The following is a 20,191-nucleotide window of genomic DNA, read 5'->3' on the forward strand; positions in this document are numbered from 1 at the left end:
TGAAGCTGCTCGAGGACCAGCTCAACGCGGATGCCATGCGGCGCGACCTGGCTTGCACGCTGGGCCGCCCACACAACGCGCTCCACCCCGCACGATGGGTCATGCCCTGCGGGAATCAAAGGTTCTCGGTGTAAAGCCCATGCTCTCAATTTCAGCAAGGGACAGGGATACACATTGTGAGACAGCTTATTACATGCGCGGTTCCACCTGCTGTGCCAAGCTGCGCCACATCCCCCATCATCCTCCAGGCAAGGTGGGCGTCGGTCGTCCCATCATTGCCCGCTCGTCATTCTGCGATACTCCCCTTGCCTTCTGAACCTCTTGGAGAGCGAGATGGCGTGCTGCATTGCTCAGCCGCTCTCGGCCCAGCGCAGCCCTTGCGAGACGAAGTGCGGGACGATCTTCAGGGCGTGCAGCGTCCGTAGATCGCCCCATCAGCAGCAGCGCAGCCAGCCCGCCCGGCCTTGGGTCCTACAGCGGCAGGAGCGCAGCACCGCAGCTCCTGTCTGCCTAGCCACTGGCTTTTCGCAGCCCGCGGGGGAGCAGGAATCAAAGCTGCCCCAGTCTCGGGACGAAGCGGTGAGCCGGGAACACCCGCCGCTGCTGCTGCTCCCGCTACTGCTGTCTCCCCCGCGACTTGTGCACAGCACGAGTGGCATGCCGCCATCTGCCCCGCCAATGCATTGCGCAGATCCAGCAGGCGGCGGCAGCTATTGCAGCGCAGCTGGCAGGCAGCGGCGGCGCCAAGGGCAAGGGCTTTGCCGGCTCCAGCTGCGCCAAGCTGAGCGTGGATGTGCCTGTGTTGGAGACTGGTGCAGCTGCCATGCTGCAGCTAGCGCAGGACATCTTGGCGGCGCTGCCCAAACAGCTGCGGCAGCAGTTTGTGATAGTCAGCTGCGGCGAGGACGGCGCGGCGGGCAGCAGCAGCGGTGGCAGCGGCGTGCCGGTCGTCAGTTTGCAGCGGTGTGTGGCCGATGGAACCGACCTGGACGGCTGCCTGCTCATCGCGGGGCCCTCCTCCACGCAGGTGCTTTCTTTCTTGAACCCCTGCTGCATGGAACTCTGATGCCTGGCATGGGCGATGCCGGCAACTGCCTTGTCCGGCCCTGCACGCACGCCCTGCCCTGCTCTTGTGCGCTGCCTGCAGCTAGATGCCACGATGCGGCTGCTGGCCTACTGGCGGGGCCCGGGCGCGGTGGTGCTGAATGCGGACTGGAGCACGGAGCAGGCGCCAGTGGAGCAGGTGCGCGAGCGCCAGGCAGGACAGCCTGCTGTGCGCCCTCAGCCCTCGCCCCTCTGTGCAGCACGCTTGTCTGCACTTTTCACTGCGCAGGTGGCCTTCATCAAGTCCTTTGAGGCGGTGTACTGCTTCCTGCCGCTAATGGTGAAGGTGCTATTCATCGGCCAGGTGAGAGCTGCCGCGTTGCTGCTGCACCACTACCAACCGGCGCTGCCTGCCCAGCACTCCTGGCGCTGCTGCGCGTGCATCTGGGCCTGCCGCGGGCAGCTCCCATGCACAAGTGCCAGCTGCGTGCCACAATCTTCAAATGAACAGGAGCTCTCGTGCCTGCCCACGACCACAGGAGGGCGCCGTGTTCAAGTGGTGCACGGGCGGCAACCCCGCCGCCTCGCCCTGGCGTATCTTTGGCAAGGAAGCCCACCGGCTGCTGCCCATCGGTCGCATGCAACACCGGCCCTCCAACACCGACCTGGAGGCAGTGTTCTACAATGCGTGAGTGCAGGGCATCAGTTGCCTGCTGGCTGTAGGTCTTGCTCTTGATTTGGAGTATGTCGTGGTGAACGGCTCCCCTGTGGGTCGTACCCTCCTTGGCATGGCACAAGTGCAATGGGCAGGTGGCAGCATGGTTGCTTGAAGTCGTGCATCCTGATCCCTTGTGATGGTTCCTGTGATGGTGCAGGTATGCTGCGAACAACCCGCTCAACCGTGCGATCAAGTCCATCCGAGGACTCGGCGACAAGCAGTAATGTGGCCCAGCCGGTTCCTCCCACGCGACAATGGGCAGCAGGAGATGATCGCCCATCTGTGCCTGCGGCGTTTCAATTTCCATCCTGCCAGATCCCGAACCAGTTTTACAAGCAAAGCACTGACACTACGATTCATGCACAACATCCCCCATTCACCATGCCGGTGGATCAAAAGGGCAAGCACTGACACACTGCAAGTCACGGTTGATGGTTGATCTGATTGAACGACTTATTGAACTTCGGTTCCACCACTGCGCTACTCCTTGCAAGATCCCCACTGCCCACCCCATGTCAGCCGCTCCTGTACAGCTTTTGTGCTGCCACCAACTTGCCGCAGCAGCCCAACGGCAGCAGCCGCCGGCGGAGGGCTCAGGTCCTGCGCGCCGCCGCCTCGCCCGCCTGGGCCATCTCTTCCACAGACTCGGGCTCGATTGTGGGCTCGGCGCTACCGCCAGCGCCACCTGTGGGGCATGGGAGAAGGGTTGCAAACATGCATATAAGTCATGCTGGCGTTGGGCTCTGCAGATTCCACAGGGAGGTCTCTAGTGTGGCTCGGGGCGGTCATCTTGAGCAGGAAAACAAAGGGTGCATTTTCCACTGTCGCACCCTCATCCCCAGCTTTCACAGACTGGCAATCGCGAAGAGGGAACCAAGCAGGCAACCCACCTGTGGTTGGCCCGCTCGCCTTGCTGGCGCCCTCGGCCCCAGCCCCAGCCACGGGGCCGCCGCCGCCACCAGAGGCAGCCTCAAAGGTCTGGGTGCCCTTGTCCACCCCGCTCTCCTGCACGCCGACAGTGTAGTCGCGAATCTGCATGCATGCATGCAGGCAGCAGAGTTGAGCAGGCTGAGCAGGGTGCTCGTCCCCCGCCCTTCCCGCAATGGTGCCTGTTGCGAGCAGTGGCTGGCAGCAGCTGAGGCACAACAGGCCCCACCTCTTTGTCCATCTGAGCGCTGTCTGCGCCGGAGCCGGTGGAAGGCGTACCGCCGATAGCGCCACCGTACTGCTGGGTGGCATCCTCGGGCGCGGCACCTGCACACGCACATGCCAAGCCCCAGGCCGACGATTAGTCTCTTCAAGGGGCACCCAGTTTGTTGCTCCGGATGGCAGAGCAGCCACTAGCAGGCCGGCCAGCCCACCCACCTATGTGAGCAGTGGGCTGACCGGCTTCGCCCTCCTTGACCTGGCTTGCCGGCACACATACCACACCCTCGGCATCCTTCTCAGCCGCCATCTCTTTACCTCGGGTGTAGGTCTGCGACACGGTCTCAGGCAGCTGCATCGGTGGGCAGGGGGCAGGGTGGAATCTGATGCAGTGCCGATTTCCAACAAGTTCAATCAGCTGAATGCTTCGCACCGCTCCCATGCTGGCCCCACACAAAGGGAGAAGGTTGGAGGTGAAGGCACGTCTCATGAGCCACAGCGGCAGGCCACGCTGCCAGAGCCCCCTCCACCCATTTCACGCCACCGCACACCACATCCTGCGCCGTCCAACAACAGGGGAACAGCTCACCCCTGTGACTGTCTCCTTGGTGGTCTGCACCGCCTGGCTGGCAACCTGCTTGGCGCTCTCGGCTGCAGGGTAGAAGGTACGAGGCAAAAGGCAAGAGGACATAGAATGATGACAGGGACAAAGCGCTCACCCAGCAAAGGCGAATGGGCCTTGCCCTACCCTACCTGCGCTGGCGGCGGTGTCCCTCACATAGGCAGCCGTGTCGACGGCGGCCTGCTTGACGCCCTCGGCCACTGCAACAGAGCAAGCCAGCACAGGAGCATGGTCGATCCCCAGGTGTAGCATTGAGGTGCGGTGCAGAGCAGCGGGCAGGGAAGTCGAGTGCATCGGCCAGCCAGCATCATGGAATGGGCATCGTGCCAGCATGCTCGCTCACTGGTGGCGGCTGTCTCAGCCAGGCCGCCGGCGGTGGCCTTGGTCGCATCGACGGCGGCCTGCAAGGAGCGGGGCAGCAACGTTATTTTGAAACCAACCTGCAACGCTAGCAAGTACAGGAAACAGCCGTTGAGCCCCTCAAGTTCAGCCTTCAATAGATGGCACAGCATGGGCCACAGAAGCATGCCAGCATGCTCGCCCACGCACCTCTCCCGTTGCCTTCGTGGCGGCAGCGGTATCCACCGCCGCCTCCTTGGCACCCTCCACATACGGCCCCGCCGCCGCCTTGGCGCGCTCCGCTGTGTCGGCAGCAGCCTGCTGGGCACTGGCCGCGGCACCAGCCGCGGTGTCGCGCGCCGCGGCGGCGGTGTCAGCGGCGGATTGGCGGGCTGCGGAGGCAGTGCTGGCCGCGGTATCGCGAGCGGCGGCACCGGTGTCAGCAGCCTTCTGCTTGGCGGCCTCCGTAGCCTCGCCTGCAGTCTCACAGAGGCAGGGCACACGGCAGACGCAATCGTACGCGGGGAGCAGAAGGTAAATGCACCAACATCTCACTTCTGAGCAGAACAGCCCTCCTTGGCCGACTGCCGGCAATGGTGCTGCTGCCACCTCACCCGCTTTGCGTGCGGCGCCCTCGCCCACGCCCTCCTGCGGCGCGATGCCCAGCTTCTCCTTGGCTGTCTGCAGCACAGTGCGGTACACAGCCAGGCAGGACGGTATGGGCAGGCAGGCAGCCAGATAGTTGAGGGGTGGAAGCATGTGCAGCAAGTTCTCTCAGCAGAAAGGAGCAGAGGATTGGATGAGCAGCCCCACCTCTATAACCTGGGCCGCCGCCTGGCGGACCGTCTCCACAGCACCTGCAGCCTTCTCCTGCACAGCCTGCGCGGCACCAGCCGCTGTCTCCTTGGCCCCCTGCACTGCACCTGCAGCAGTCTCCTGGGCCGCCTCAACTGTGCCGGCAGCTGTTTCTTTGGCTGCCTGGGCCGTCCCAACCACCTTCTCCTGAGCGGCCTGAGCTGTGCCGGCAGCAGTCTCCTTGCCTGCCTCTGCCGCCTGGCGAGCCCTCTCACCAGCGCCGGCCGCGGTTTCCTTGGCGCCCTGCGCAGCGCCTGCAAGCTTCTCCTGAGCAACCTGGGCTGTGCCGGCAGCCGTCTCCTTGGCTGCCTGCGCTGTGCCAGCAGCAGTCTCCTTAGCTAACTCTGCGGCTGCCCCAGTGCGGCCGGCGGCCTCAGCGCCGGCCTGGCGAGCTGCTTCAGCAGCGCCGGCCGCCGTCTCTTTCGCTCCCTGCGCAGCACCTGCAGCAGTCTCCTGGGCCGCCTGAGCCGTGCCGGCTGCAGTCTCCTCCGAGGCCTGACCCGCACGGCCCGCCACCTCAGCGCCAGGCTGGCGGCCGCTCTCGCCGGCGCCGGCAACGCCGTAGCCAGCGGGCAGGCCCGACTCATCATACTGAGCGCCGCCAGGCTGCACAGCATGGCAACCGCACGCAAAGCAGGGCGGTGAAATGTCATGCAAGGTGGTAAGAGCGCGTGAACTTGGCAGACACATCAAGCAGAGCAGCAAAGCAGAATTGTTCCCACCAACCTGCAGGCTGGCAGCCACGTCCTGCGCCGCCAGGCGCTCCTTTCCCTGCTGGGCAGCCGCGGGAGGTGGGGGGCAGCCTATCCGTCAGAGCCAACAATGTGAGCGCTAGGCTGCCTGCCTTCTGGCACCTTCAGTCTCCAAACCCAGCAGCAGCAGCACACATCAAAGAGGTAAAGATGGGGGGTAGCACCAGATAGGGGCCGATCGAACCAGCTCAGCACCATCTCACCCTCACGCCCTCCTCTTCGTGCAACTCGCTGCCAGAGGTGGAAGGCAGCCCCCCAGCGCCCTGCAGCGGCCACAGCCAGGTGCCACAGTGAGGGCAGCGAGAAGACGTCAGGAACGACGAGGAATGGCGCAACTGGTGACAACAGCTGAGAAAGAAGACAGGAAGATGAGGAGGCACAAGTGCGAGGCCGGATCGGACGCTGCCAGCCAGCAGCTCCTGATGTGCCGGACGAGCCTCGCAGCGGAGTATCGCTGCAAGAGACCATTTACCATCTCAGAAGACCAGCTGGCTGATAAAGAGGCCAGCCAAACAGACTGGCGATGTGGCGCTCTATTCAATTTTTGGCCCCTATAGTGGCGAAACCTGGATTCTTGGCCCCTAACATTTGCAGCAGGTTGCGCTTTTTCTGCCGGGCCCCTGCCTTTCTGGGTCGTATTCCTTGCAACAAGCGTGCAGGGATCAACCGGCACCGGGCGCGTCCCCGTGGTTGATCAACCGGAAACGGCGCTGCCCGGCGGTTGATCAACCGGCACAGGGTGCTGCCCGGCGGTTGATCCCTACACGTTTGTATGCAAGGAGTACAACCCAGCACTAGCAAGCGCAAGGCAGAAGAAGCGCAACCTGCTGCAATAGCTAGGGGACAAGAATCCAGGTTTCGCCTTCTGCAACTTCCGGCCACCTGACCGCCACCGTGCGGTATGGTGGCAAGGGCGCAGTCCCGGTGCACGGCAACCATTGCCCTGCTGCAGCCCATCCACTGCCTCGAGGAGCTCCTGCAGCAGCTGTGCGGGCCCCGCGTGTGCACCTTGCTCCACATGAAGCGCACAAAGTCCGCACAGGGGGCCTGCAACGATGCTGCAGGTGGGTGCCCCAATGGACAGACCAGGGACGGGTGCGCCCTGCCTGTGCTGCCAACCGCGCCTGTTCACCTCCCGACAGCCACATGCGCGCATGCCCGCCCCAACACCCTCGCTCCCCGCAGCCCACGCACCTGTCGTGTCGTTTGGGCGGCCTCGCCAGCACCAGCGCCACTGCATGGTAGTTAGCACACCACAACATGTCAGCAGGGCACGGCGCAGAGGTGCGTGCAATGCATGTCCAGCGCTGGATGCGCGGCATTACTAGCCTACAAAGCTTCATTCAGCACACAGACCGGCCGCCTCTTGCTCGAGGGCGGCCCACTTTGGCCTGGGCAACCCGGGCCGCCCTCCCCCCCCCGGGCGCATGTTCGGTGTTGGAGGGGTGTGCCCAGCGATAGGGGGCCCCTGAAGGCATGCGCCGAGGCCGGGAAGCGTGGTTCGGCGCTGCTGCACGCTTGGCGATTTGAACAGAACCACGTGCCGCCGAGCTGCGGCCGCAGTTTCCGGCCCACGGTCTACGGTCGCAAGCCACGGGACTCGGCGGCACGGCGTTTGGGCCCAAGCTTGCTGCCGCCGCCGCCGCCGTGCCCGGGGGGCAGCGCGGCGGCGGCGGCACGCTGCGACGCCCCCGTGCTGCCGAGCTGCGGCCGTAGTTTCCTGCCAGAAGGCCACAGCCACGGGACTCGGCGGCACGGCGTTTCGGTCCACGGCTTGCTGCCGCCGCCGTCGCAGGAGTGCTGCCTGCGGCGGCGGCGGCACGGCGTTTGGGTCCACGGCTTGCTGCCGCTGCCGCCGCCGCAGGGGTGCTGCCTGCGGCGGCGGCGGTAGCGCACGTGGCAACCCCCCGCGTTTCCTTGCCTCCCATCCACCGGACCCCGTCCTGCGCTTCACTTTGTTTAGGGAGGGGCTGCTCACTGCTCATTGCTCATTGCTCATCGCACACTGCTCAACGCTCATTGCCCTATATCCCACCCAGCCGCAGGACTCTACTGCCGCCCGCGCCCCGCCCCATCTGGCCGCTTGCCCGCCCCATCCCCCCTCGATGGGGCCCGCCCACACCGGGGCCTCCCCCCTCCCGCCCACTGCTTTCTCAACGGCCTCGAGCCGGGGCTGCCCTCATTGCATACATAGTGCGCCTTTCCCTGCTTTTCTAGTGACCTAGCGTTCCGCACTGCCGTTTGGCCAGCCCATGCTCCCGTACCGTTGCGTTTCTCCCCAATGCGCCATGCCACTTTGCCAGTCATACACACGTTTCGATGCGTGCCCTGTCAGCTGCTTGCGTTGCATGTCGCCTTGCTCCACCCCTGTTTTATTGCTTTCTCTGCTTTCGCCCGGTTCCCGTCCCGTTTCGGCGGGGAGTCTATGTTGCAAGCTAGTTCTTGCTTTACCAGACTTTAAGCCCACACAAGCATGGTGCCAGCCAGTCACCTGGTTGGCACGGTGCCCACAGGGGCGGCCATGCCGGGGGCGCCGGCCAGCGGGACCTGCGGCGCCTGCCAGCGGAGCACGGGGAGGCAGGTCCTCAGCCCAGACCTCTCACAGCAGCTGAAGCCAGCAGGCGGCCCTGTGCGATCATCGCAGTGCTGGGCGCCTGCTCACCTGGGCGCCCTTCTGGGGCGTGCCGGGCTGGTAGGACGGCGGCGGCGCGTAGCCGCCCTCGCCGCCAGTCGTCTCCTGGTGGGAGAACAGCAGCGAGCAGGGCAGGGCAGGGCAGGGCAGGGCAGGGCAGGGCAGGGCATGGGTGCACAGGCTGGTTGGCAACGCAGCCGCCATCCAGGCAGGCAAAGCGGAGCTCCACGGCACATCCTCCGCGCAGCCCGCCAGGCACCCACCTGAGCCAGGCGGCCCTTCACGTCGGGCTGGGCGCCAGGCGCGGGCGGCGCGCCGCCCTCTGCCCCCATCCCAGCCGTCATGCCCAGCTCGCTGCCGCCCTTGGCATAGGAGCCCACGGGGCCTGCGAGGGGGCAGCCGCGTCCTTATGGAGAGCCACTGATCGGCCAGATACAAGGGAGCACACAGCACCGCTGCGCAGGCAGAGCCGTCTCAAGTTCCCCGTGCCTCTCAGGCGGTCTCTCGTGTCTCGCGCTCTCGGCCCAGAAGCCACCGGGCGGCGCGCCCGGGGTGGCATCAACCTCTTGCCTCGCCTCCTTGGGAGCGGGGGCCAGGCGCTGGCCCTTCTGGGAAAGCTGCTTGTTGGTGGCCTCCATAGCTCGCTTCAGGTGATTGGGGAATTGGCTCAGTTGAGGGAAGAGGACGAGGGCAGCACTCTGCCAACTGGTGGAGCCAGGCGCTGCTGGATGCTCCAGGCGGGCGGGTTCTCAGCGGCTGCCGCCGCCTCATGTTCTGCACTTCTCTCCCCAGCTGAAGCCAGCACAGCAGAGGACAACAGCTCACATTGCTGGCACTGCAAAATGCAAGCATGGGCCTTCGCGTGCCAGTGGCACCGCACAGTGCACCAAGAGCGACTGAGCGCCGACACCGGGTGGCCTATCGGAAGGCGCAGCAGGCCCCCAGGGCGGCCATCAGCAGCAGGTCGAGCGGCGCAAACGGGTCTGCCGCCACCCAGGCCTGCAGCCGCCGCACATCCACCGTGGTGACCGTTCTGCCACTCTCAGTGGCGCCGCCCTGCTGCAGGTGGCGAACGGCAAAGGCGGTACGCTCCTGCACCTCTTGGCGGTGCAGCGCCACCAGCGGTACGGCGTAAGCCGTCACCAGAGCCAGCTTGATTGCGAAGCCCGCAGCGGGGCCGCCCACGGCGCGCCACATCCACAGCGCCAGCAGGCCAGAGGAGTAGGCATAGCTCCAGCTGAACGGCAGGCAGGAGAGCAGCGGGCTCACCACCAGCTGGCAGAGCTGCAGGCAGACAGGGAGGTGGACGAGCATGGGATGTCTCTTGTGAACGCCAGCAGATTGGTGCGCATGGATGGAGCTGCGAGAAAAGCCTCAAAGCATGCAGCCAGGGCAGCCTCACCGCCATCAGCATCAGCTTGGCGCTGTGGGGCAGGCCCCAGTGAATCATGGCGCCGTCCATGCCCAGCACCGGCGCATCCTGCACAGCCCCACGCAAGAAGAGGGAGAGATGCGAGAGAACAACAAGTCAGCCTGGTTCCCATGCACGAGATGGCTGCCCCCCGGAGCAAGCAGGCGCCCTGCAGGCTACCTGCCATGCCCCATGCACGCCCTGTGTGCATGTGCTTGCTGGCCTGCAGGGCGCCCACCGGGGCGAACATCAGCCACGCGCCGTAGGGCGCACGCAGCGCCACGCTGAGATACTCTCTGCGCCAGGGAACAGAGGCACAACCCCATGAATGCCAGGTGCCATGAAAACCAGGCGCCCTCCTGAACAGTGTCCGTCCCACTCCACTTGCTTGTCACCAACCTGTGGTGGCGGTAGGCGGTGGGGGCATACAGGAGCAGGGCCAGGTGCGCCAGCGAGGGCAGCAGCGCCAGCGTCATGATGCGAGCCACGATCGCCACGCCTGCTCGCACCTGCGATGCGCGGCCCGCAGCCGCCAGCCAGCCAATGATCTGCAGCGGGGCAGGAAGATGTGCACAGTCAGATTCCAGGCACACTAGCCAGCGGCAGCTGCACAAAAGCGTAGGTGTGGGCACCTCAATGAGGCTCTTTGTGCAGCAGCCCAACCCAGCCCGGCTCCCAGCCGCACCTGCAGCCCCACCAGGCTCAGCTCCCCAAGCCGGCAGCAGCGCGTCAGGTGCAGCCTGAATGCCTTCTCCACCTGCGGGCAGGACGAAAAGCTGGGTCAGTCGGAGGGCCAGTGCTGGCCTGGCAGGCGGGCCACAGGTGCGAGGCGAGCGACAGAGAAGCCGGCGTGCTCTTGCCTGCTTGTCCGTGAACACCAAGTGCTTCTGCATCCTCAAGCCCTGTGCCAGCACAGGCTCGCTGCTGCCACCTCCGCGTTCTGGTTCGGCTACACCAGCAATCCAGCCATCGGCGGCACGAGAGGTGGCGGCGCCGGTGCCCGGTGCCCTCGGGCTGCAGGGGGCGCTCCCAATCTCGCTCAGCAACCCGGCAGCGGCGCTAGCCCAGCCGAGGCAGGCAAAGTGGCTGGCGACCTCGGTCTGGTGGGGAGTGGAGGGGGCCTGGGGGGCACCGCCACTGCCCTCCCAGCGGTTGGTGGGCTGCTGGCACTCATGGTTCCCAGCCATCCCTCACTCCTGGTGAACAGGAGAAGTCTGCATTGAATGAGCACATCGCCGAGCAGAAGCAGTACCAAAGGCGCAAAAGGCCTTTTTTCCTGTCCTGACTCAAACTTCTAGCATCGTGCAATGCATTGCCTATGTGTAGCCAGGAGCGGAATGGAGAGGGAGAGCCCTGTCCAAGGGGGCCTCTTGCCTTCGGGGCGTTGCGTCAGGTCTTCGCCGCCGCAGTGGGTTCTTCTCCAGGGTAAACAGGTCACATGTACTAGATCTGGCTCTCATCAGCCCCTGCACCTGTCCTGCCGCCTGCCCAGGCCGCTGCTGTGCACCTCCGCCGCCGGCACCTCACCGGCGGGGACCGCCGCCGCTGCCACCGCTGCAGCAGAGACCCTTCTCTGGGTGCTGGTACCACCTCAGACACTCCGTAGGGGCACAGCTGGATTGCAAGCTGCGGTTTTCAGGCGAAAACCCAGCCTGCTGTGGCGTGGCGCAGCAGGGGCAGCCGGAGCGGAGCGCAGATACCCCCCAATGGCGCGCACTTGCGCGTGCATTTTGCTTGCACGGCGTACCCTAACGCAGGGCGAGCGACGAAGCGACTGCAGCACCATGGGCAGGCACATCCGACACCATGTTGTCTCCTGTGGCCTGCTCGCCGTGCTCTTGGGACTCTCTGCAGAGGCTAGGGGGTCCTCCGGACACCCTGGCGCAAAGTCCCTGGGTGCGTGCCGCCTGCCGCTGGGCCCGCTGCTGGCGGGGTGCCGCTTGGCCACCTCTTGCTCTGTCAACGGTCTGGCATCCCTCGCTTGGCATTGCTGCTCTGTTTCAGTCGCTTCAAACTGCTGCTGTGTTTCTTTATGTGTGCTGCAGGCCACCACGGCGGGCGCCCACAAGCAGCTGGCCGCCGCTGGCTGCTAGCTGGGGACGAGGCTGCCGAAGCGGCCTTCCCTGCCTATGAAGCCCTCTACTCCCAGCTCAATGCAACAGAGGCAGACGTCATGCTCTTCATCAACTCTCTAGCAGGCACAGTGGTGCTGTTGGGGCAGCCGCAGGTGGGCGGCCGCCCTCAGCCAACTCCCCTTCCACCCGCCACCACCCGACGTTGGCTGCCGCCGCACCGCCGTGCTGCTCCCTGCGAACACCCGCCCAGCGAGCCGCGGTCCTCCCTTCCCTTGCCCGCAGTATGCCCACGCTCGCAACCTCACCCAAAACGTAAACATGATGTACAACTACCGCCAGCCGCTGATGGTGGTGTACTGCAGCAGCGGGCAGGATGTGGCGGCCGCCGTGGCGTTTGCCGCGCAGCGGCGCCTGCCGCTGTGCCCGCGGGCCGGCGGGCACGACTCCATCGGCGCCTCCATCTGCGAGGGCGGCGTGGTGGTGGATGTGTCGGGCATGACGCAGGTGTGGTGGCGGCGAGGCGCGGGCACGTGGCACACGGCTTGTGCGTGGCGTGTGCTGCGGGGCCAGCCATGAGCAAGCCAGCAGTCAGCAGGGCACCCTGACAGGCTCTCTTTGCTGATGGAGCTTACCAGCACCCTTGCTGGCCGGGCCCCTCTGCCCGCAGATCAACGTGCTGCCCGAGCGGGGCGAGGCGGTGCTGGAGGCGGGCGTGCGCTTCAGCGACCTGACTGCCGCGCTAGAGCCGCACGGCATGGCGGCGCTGCAAGGGGACTGCGCCGATGTCGGTGAGCCGCGGAAGGCACGTGCGTGTGATTGTGTGTGTGATGACGGTGGTGGTGATGATCAGGGGAAGCCAGCAGCCAGGTGGCGTCTGCCTTTGCCCCTGGCAGGCATCGCAGGGTACACCCTGGGCGGCGGCTGGGGCAAGCTGTCCAAGAGCAAGGGGCTTGGCGTGGACAATGTGGTGTCGTACACTGTGGCGCTGGCAGACGGCAGCCTGGTGGTGGCGAACGAGACGGGCGAGTATGCCGACCTCTTCTGGTGAGGAAGGGCCCTGGCCTGGGGCAAGGTGTGTTGTGGTACGGTGGGGAAGGGAGGGATGCAGGCGCCTCGCCAATGGCGGCATGACCTCAAGGGCCCGCCTGCTCCTGCACGCAGGGCGATGCGAGGCGGCGGCCACCAGAACTTTGGCGTCCTGACTGGCCTCACCTACAAGTGCGCCTTGGGAGCGGCGTGTGTGCATGTGGTCAGGCAGCGGCGCAGGCCCATCCTCAGCAGCCGCCCATCGGCTGCATGCACAGCATGACACCAGCTGTCACCTGGCCCCCTCCTGCAGGGTGTTCCCTCAGGTGGAGGTGCTGACCTACAACGCCACCTGGGACGCCGCCGCCAGCCCGCGGCGGGCGGCCGAGGTGCTGCTGACGTGGCAGGACCGCTACCTGAACAAGCCGCCCCGCGCCCTCAGCCTGTACCCGCACTTTTACGCGGACAAGAGCACGGGGCAGCAGCTGCTGGTCATGTATGTGATCTACACCAATGAAGGGCCTGGCGCGGAGGCAGAGCTGAAGCGTCTGGTGCGCCCTCTGGAGAAGCTGCGGCCGCAGAGCTCTGCCATGCAGCGCATCCCCGCCGCCCAGCTGGAAGACCTGATGGTGAGCGGGTGGCGGCAGCGTGGCGAGGGAGGGGGGCTGCGTGTGCCGGGTGTGCTGGTAGCGGGCTGTTGGCAGCGCGCCCGCCAGCTGCAGCCTCCGGACCCATCCCAGCCAAGCAGCTAGCATGCGCCCTCAGCTGCCCTCAGCTCCCCTTGGTGCCCTCCCTCGGCAGGACGCCTTGGAAGACACCATCCACGATGCGTCGCCGCCCATCGGGGTGCAGCCCGCGCTGTGGGAGCTCAAGCTGGGGCAGTACGTGGCCTGGCGGCTGACCCTGGAGCAGATGCGGGGCATTGTAGACGGCTGGCTCAGCTGGCCCGCGTTCCCCAACAACTACTCAGGGTCGGCCTTCACTTACGCATACTTCGAGGGGGTGGAAGGTGAGTGGAGGGCGGACCCTGCGCTGTGCCTGCTGCGCTGCGGTGTAGGGGTTGCACTGCAAAGTGCTGTGTGTTCCGTCTGCGCCTGCTGCGCTGGGCTGCGCTGCGGTGCGCTTACCGCCTCGATATGAAGCAGGAAGGCGCAGGAGGGGATCCTTGGCGCGCCCCGCCGCACGCCACTCACCGCCACACGCGGTGCGCCGCTGGGCGCGCCTGCCCCTGCCGCAGGCGCCATTGTCGACGTGGAGGCGGATGCCACCGCCTACGTGCACCGCAGCGTGGGCTTCGACCTGGTCGTGGACACTTTCTTCCTGTCGGAGGCCGGCAATGCCGAGGCGGCCCAGGCCTGGCTGGACGAGCTGTACGGCGATCACTGGGCCTCGTTCCTGAGCGGGCAGGCCTACCAAAATTACGCCTCGGACAGCTACCAGCCCCGCCGGCGCGCCCTGGAGATGTACTTTGGCAGCAACCTGTGCCGCCTGGTGGCGGCCAAGCGCAAGTACGACCCCACGCAGGTGTTGTCCTCGGAGCAGGGCGTGCCGCCGCAGCTGGCGGGCTGTGACTGAGCGGCAGGGAACTCGGCTGAGTGACGCGACGGCGCCTCTCTGTCAATTTTTGTGTGACTCGATCCTGAGAATCCTATTATTCATTGATTATGAGTGATTGTGATACTGCGACTGCGCGGTCGGGAGGCGCCGGCGCCGCGCCGGCGCCCTGCCAGCAGGGCCAGGTCTGCATCGCCGGCGGCGGGCGCGCTGCCTCACGCGGCGCTCCCATCTCCTCAGCCCTGGGCCAGCCAATGGGCCAGCATATCGTGCGGGGCGCTGCTGCCGGCCTCGCTTCCCTGATCTTCCTCCTTCTGCTGCTGTCAGCAGCAGCAGCAGCAGCAGCAGCAGCAGCAGCATCAGCAGCATCAGCAGCAGCCCTGGAGCCCGCCCTGTACAAGTCTGTCGCTACAATGAATCGGTGGTTTGGAGGAAGAGTGAGGTCAGCCAACACTGCGTCAGATAAATAAAGGAGGCATGCACCCTACTCGATGTTTGTAGAGAAGTTTGGGCAGAAGAAAGCGGCCGTACAGTCTGGGCTGGGGAACTGAAGCAGGTCAGGGGCAGTCCTCCAGGCACTCCCACCCGCGGATCACTTTCGCGAGGTCGCATGTGTGCGGCTGCTCGTATGCCTCCCTGGCGCTGGCGTCGGTGCCTTCGTGCAGGGCCAGGACCAGCCTGGGGCGCCGGTCGCGGGCCAGGGCCTCCACAGTCTCCTGGGTGGGCGGGGCGGGCGGCAGGTAGACGGCCCTGATGGGGCGGGAGCGCAGGTCGCCGCCACACTGCCTTGCCTGGTGGACGTGGTACTTGTACTCACGAATCTGCAGCAGAGCAGGTGGGCGATGTGAGGCAGCAGGGACCACCTTCTAGCCGCCAGTAAGCCATCACGGCGGCACCTTAGCTCAGCTCATCCCATGCGCTGCCTTACTCCTGACCTGGACCGAGCGGATCGGGCCCGCCAGCAGGCTGAAGACCCGGATGAAGGGCAGGCGGTGGGTCTGGGCCTCGTGCTCCACCCAGGCCCACTTGCCCAACACCAGGGCCCGCCCTGTCGCCTTGGCGGCATGGATGGCAAAGGCCAGGCGGGCCGCCAGCTGCTCGACGGTGCCCCGCCAGGCCAGTATGTCCACCTCAAGAGTGGGCTGAGGGGAGCAGTAGTAGCCCGTGCGGGCGTCTTTGAAGGTGCCCAGCGCCTTTGCCAGGTAGTCCTTGTAGGGGGTGCCCTGCGCGCAGGTGAAGTGCAGGATGGCGGTGCCGTTCTCCACCACCTCTTCCTGGTACAGGGAGTCTTTGCTCAGGAACATCCAGCTCTGGAAGGTCTCCAGCGGCAGCCGGTGGACCCTGAGGGACGACTCGCCCAGACGGTTGCCAAACATGACCTGCACACACCTCCGTGGCCGCTCTGTCAGCAGGCAAGCAGGTGTGCCGTGGGGCGAGGTGTGGGGAGGGCGCAGCCCACAGCATGTCTCACCTGCCCCTGATACGCGTTGTCATCCCCACCCCCCGCGTCCATCCCGCTCTGCGCGTAACTGGCCTCCACCTCGCGCCACAGCCGTATCACGCCCTGGCTGCTCCTGGACAGCACCCAGCCGATGTTGACCATCTCATTAACATCCCGCTGCACCTGAACATCCCAGCTGCTGTTACTGCACAGCAGAGCAATGAAGGGAGGTTCGGGAGGGAAGCACCACTGCCTCCCTAAACACACAAACCCAGCGGCTGGCCAGTAGAGGCGCTCACCTTGGGGGCAGCATGGAGGCGAACGGGTCCTGGAGAATGGCGAGGTCCAGGTCAAACAGCAGAGCATGGTAGCCAGCCTCCAGCAGCTCCCTCACTGAGCCAAACTTCAGCCGCCCCACGCTCTGGCCAATGCCCTGCGGGAAGGTGGGGGCAAGGGCCTTGGGCGAAGGCAGGCAGCGCCGCCAGGGGGGTGCCTGCTCATCTCCCCGCTGCCCGGGGCCCCGCCTGCCCCTCCCCATCCTCTGCTCACCTCTCCATATGCGGCGATCTTGTGCTTGCGGCACAGCTGCATGCACTCAGCATCCATGCAAACAATGAGCAGGTGATGGGAGAACGGCCGGAGGGCGGCGGCGGCGTTGAGGATGTAGGCGCCATATCGTGAGTCGGCCAAGGAAACAAACACCACGCTGCCTGGCTTCCAGCCTTGATAATGTGCAACTCCAGCGAGTGAGGTGTCCTACAGCCAGGCAGCGATTTAAACTCAGGACACAGGCCTGTGCATCACGCCTCCTGTTGCTCGTGCATCTGCTGGCCATGCTTGCTCGCCTGGGGCCGTGCTGAGAAGAGGCTGAGCAAGACAACACAGAACAGCGCCACGGCGCTCCAAAACAGGGCGTAGTGGCGCCCTGAGGCTGCTCTCCTTGCTGAGAACTTCATTGTCGCCTAATCTAGACTGCGGAGTACTGGGGCTAGAGCCATTCATTGATTCAATCCAGCCCTGCCCTGCTTTCTTCCTTCTTGGGTGGAAAGATCGAACCAGCGCTTCAGAATTCAAAATGGGCAGCTCCGTGCAGTTTACAAGTCGAGGCTTGTCCAAAATTGGTCAGAGAAAGGGCAGTGCATTCGCAACGTTCGACACATGATCGACGGTAACACTGTGAGGATGGGCGGAGCACGCACAAAATTGGAGCTAGGAGAGGCATGTAATGGTACATACACAAGCGGAATACAGGGCAGAACTGGGCAAGTCCTCATGTTTTTTTGCTATCCCACCACAATGCGCAGCCGCTTGTGCGCCCGCACGTGCGGCTGGAAAGTAGCTTCCAGCTCGCGCATGGCGCGCGCCCAGTGAGGCGGGACCGAAGCAGCAGGGGAGGTGCAGCCCGCTGTCGGTGCTCCTGCCTCCTGCTGCTGCTGCCGAGGAGGAGGCGGAGGGGGAGGCGGGCTTTCGGGAGCGCCAGCGACCGCAGCATCGGCAGCCGCCGCAGCCGCAACAGCTGCCTCCTCGGCGCGCAGCCGCTGCCGCCGCAGCTTCTGGCGCTGCTTGCGGCTGGGCCGCTGCCGCAGGTGGCTGTTCTGCTCGATCTGGTGCACCACCTGCTCCACCGCTGCTGCCGCCACTGCCTCGCGGTGCTGCCGCAGACTGCTGGCTGTGTCCACGCTGCTGGCGCGGCCCAGGCTGCTGCCGCTGGCTGCTGGCAGTGCGGCTACACGTGGCGACACCGACACACTGCCGCATTGCCCTGCGCCTGCTGCCGCGGTGAGCGACGAGCGCTGCTGGCGCCTGCCCCTGCCTTGCGCCCCGTGCACCTGCTGCTGCTGCTGCTGAGACGGTGGCAGCCAGATGCCAGAGGGCAGGTCCGCATCGCCAGCTGCATCGCCAGCTGCGGGGGTGCTGCCTCGCAGGGCCACCCCAATGTCTTCCTGCCCCAGCCAGTAGGCTAGAGTGCCCTGCAGGGCGTCACTCCCAGCCTGGTGCAGCCCTTCCTCCTCCCCCATCTCCCCAGCTGGCGAGTCTGCCACTAGCTCTGCTGGCGCTGCTGCCGCTGAGGAAGCAGCAGCCTGGGCTGACCCTGCAGCCCCTGCCTCCGATGCTGCAGGCCCGGCAACGGGCACCACCAGCGGCAGTGGCAGCGGCGGCGGTGGCGGCAGCGGCAGCTCGTGTGCGTGTGCCATCAGCCCATCCAGGCCACACTTCTGAGCCATGCGCAGGCTATTGGCGAAGCAGGGATGCAGCTGCAAGTCATGTGGCGGGACGGGCAAGGGAGGGTGTAAGAGGGCGCCACCAAGTCCTTATAAAACAAACGGAGCCCCCTTTCCACCAGCCCACCTGGAACCGCCTGCGGCCACACCTGGCGGCCGGCGGCGTGCCGGGCCCGCCACACACGTGCGCGCGCGTCTCTAGAAAGTATCGGGGCGCCGCCACCGCCACACACTCCAGCAGTTCCGTCATGGGAACCCTGCAGGGAGCGGGACAGGGAGGTTGTGTGACGGCGTTGATGGAGTGCATAAAGTGTGTCGACACTGTGTTTGTGTGGCTGGGTGGCAGCCCACCGCAGCCCAGTGCTGGCTGGCTCACCAGGCGAACGCCGACTTCTCGGCGCCCGCCACCGCACACGTGGCGGCGTTCTGCTGGCTGGCCAGGCGGAACATGAGGGGCGCCACCCAGGGCGTCTGGGTGCAGTAGAAGTGATAGGCGCCCTTGCGCAGCGCGTGCACAACCTGCGGGCAAGAAAGGCGCGGCACAGGAACGGGTGTGTTGTGTGTGTGACGTGGACGGGCGGGTATATGGGGGGCGCTTGGGCGCGGTGGGAAGGCCAGCAGCAGACCAGCGGCGCTGTGGAGAGCAGGTGGCACGCACGCGTGGCGCATACTAGCCCTGCTGATTGGATCGGCAGCGTCAGCCTCCAGCCACCCCCCCCCAACCACCCCCGCCCACCACCACACGCCCACCGACCTTGATGGCCTGGCTGCTGTCCCTCAGCTGGGCCTCCATGGCTGCGGCCGCCGCCAGCACGCCCGCCTGGTTGACGGCGCACGTCCCAAACAGGCCCAGCGTCTCCTCCGCAAACTCGCGGGCCGCGGTGGCCGCGCTGTCGGCATCGGCAGCCTCCCGGCCGCCGCCAAAGTCTCGCCACATGGTGCGCCACACCTGCGGCGGCGGCACCGGCGGCGCAGCGTGGTGTGACGCACGGTGCATGCAGGGAGCAGAGGCGCCTGATAAAAGGCGTGGAGCCAGCTGGCACGCACCTTGCCGCCCGGGCCCGTCTTGCAGGGCTCAGCGCCGAGCAGCACGAGGACGGCACCCTCGTGGATGCTGAAGGGCAGCACCCCAGCCGCCTTGTGCTCTGCCAGCGACAAGGCCCGGCTGCGTGTGTAGTACGCCATGCCAGCAGAGTGCCGCCGCCGCTACGCTGCCACCGCCCGCCACCGCCCCGTGCGGCCCGCGGGTGCCCGCGTCAGCTGGCGGTTTGGTGATCTTGCCAGGCTATCAAGACGCTGCTCGACTGTCCGTTTCAGCTCAGCGCGGCAGCGAAAGCAGCGAGCGTGCGATTTGCGACATCGCTTGTGTGCTGCCCAGGGCGCTACCGGCAGACTCTGATCAAAACATTGTGTGAGAAAGCAGTGTGGACAGGGGCAATCTCGCCAGGAGCTCGTCTCGGGGGATGGAAAAGGCCAACACACATGCCACGATTGCTGATGCCATCTCGTTCGGGGCATTGCACCGCGGTTGGGGGATACGTTTGCGTCTTTGGGAGGCACCGGAGCTCGGCTTGGCCACCATGCTCGCCATCTCCCTCCGGCAGCGAAGCGCTCCCTTGCTGCTGGGCCGGCTAGGCGCAGCCTGCTCGCCGCTGCTGCCCCTAGTCAGCAAGCCGCAATGGGCGGGTTACTCTACGCAGCAGCAGTCGGCAGCTGCGGAGCTGCTGCCACCTAGCGGGCCGCTTGTCGGGCTAAAAGTGAGAGAGACAGCCTTGGCTTTCGCCGTTGGCTTGCGCTCCTGGCTTGCTGCATGCTGCCCTACTCTATGCTGTCATTGCAGCACAATGGCAATCAGCTGCATGCCGCCGTGCCGCCTCCTTGCAGTCGCCCGCCTGCCCCGCCGGCGGCCGAGCGGACACCTTGCACTCCGCACCTTCCTGCTCCCCTCCACCTCTATTCTGCTCCTCCCTGTGGCAGGTGCTGGACCTGGGACAGGTGGTGGCCGGCAACTTTTGCGGAGGCCTGCTGGCGTACTTCGGAGCAGACGTGATCAAAGTGGAGCCGCCCGGCCGCGGCGACGCGCTGCGCCACCTGCGCATGGCAGACGCCGGCGGCACCTCCCTCTGGTGGCGCTCCTACGTGAGTCGATGGCTGGATGCAGCATGGGCCGGCAGGTGGCCGAGCGGGCAGGGCCGATGGTGCTTTGCAATTGTGCAGTGGGGGTGCCCGTGCCCGCCCCAGAACGGTGCCCGCTGCGCTTTGCACGAGGCCGCTGCAGGGCCGCAACCGGCGCTGCATGACGATTGACCTTCACAACGAGGAGGGGCGGCAGCTGGTGCGCCAGCTGGCGGATA

The 20,191-nt window shown here is 65.9% G+C and overlaps 3 protein-coding genes across 3 annotated transcripts in view; 2 read left to right on the forward strand and 1 right to left on the reverse strand.

Annotated features, from left to right (window-relative positions):
• Window positions 1–11,692: 11,692 nt before the first annotated feature.
• On the forward strand, window positions 11,693–14,195 carry CHLNCDRAFT_136479 (hypothetical protein; the record flags this gene model as incomplete). Its single annotated transcript, XM_005845723.1, has 8 exons — window positions 11,693–11,746; window positions 11,877–12,098; window positions 12,262–12,382; window positions 12,488–12,638; window positions 12,756–12,812; window positions 12,934–13,249; window positions 13,422–13,629; window positions 13,858–14,195. 8 exons carry the CDS (start codon window positions 11,693–11,695, stop codon window positions 14,193–14,195), a joined length of 1,467 nt encoding a protein of 488 aa, XP_005845785.1.
• A 536-nt stretch (window positions 14,196–14,731) lies between these two features.
• Window positions 14,732–16,221, reverse strand: CHLNCDRAFT_136480 (hypothetical protein; the record flags this gene model as incomplete). Its single annotated transcript, XM_005845837.1, has 5 exons — window positions 14,732–14,995; window positions 15,110–15,553; window positions 15,646–15,820; window positions 15,915–16,048; window positions 16,165–16,221. The coding sequence occupies 5 exons, from the start codon at window positions 16,219–16,221 to the stop codon at window positions 14,732–14,734; spliced, it is 1,074 nt and encodes a 357-aa protein (XP_005845899.1).
• Window positions 16,222–19,811: 3,590 nt separating this feature from the next.
• The window catches only part of CHLNCDRAFT_25506 (hypothetical protein), a gene marked incomplete at both ends in the record, with an annotated part of 2,260 nt that continues 1,880 nt past the window's right edge, over window positions 19,812–20,191 (forward strand). The window contains 2 exons of the mRNA XM_005845724.1: window positions 19,812–19,976; window positions 20,116–20,172. Coding sequence (XP_005845786.1) covers window positions 19,812–19,976; window positions 20,116–20,172 — 222 coding nt within the window. The remainder of the gene's footprint in view (window positions 19,977–20,115; window positions 20,173–20,191) is intronic.

This window comes from Chlorella variabilis (assembly GCF_000147415.1).
Source record: "Chlorella variabilis unplaced genomic scaffold CHLNCscaffold_16, whole genome shotgun sequence".
Lineage (NCBI taxonomy): Eukaryota > Viridiplantae > Chlorophyta > Trebouxiophyceae > Chlorellales > Chlorellaceae > Chlorella > Chlorella variabilis.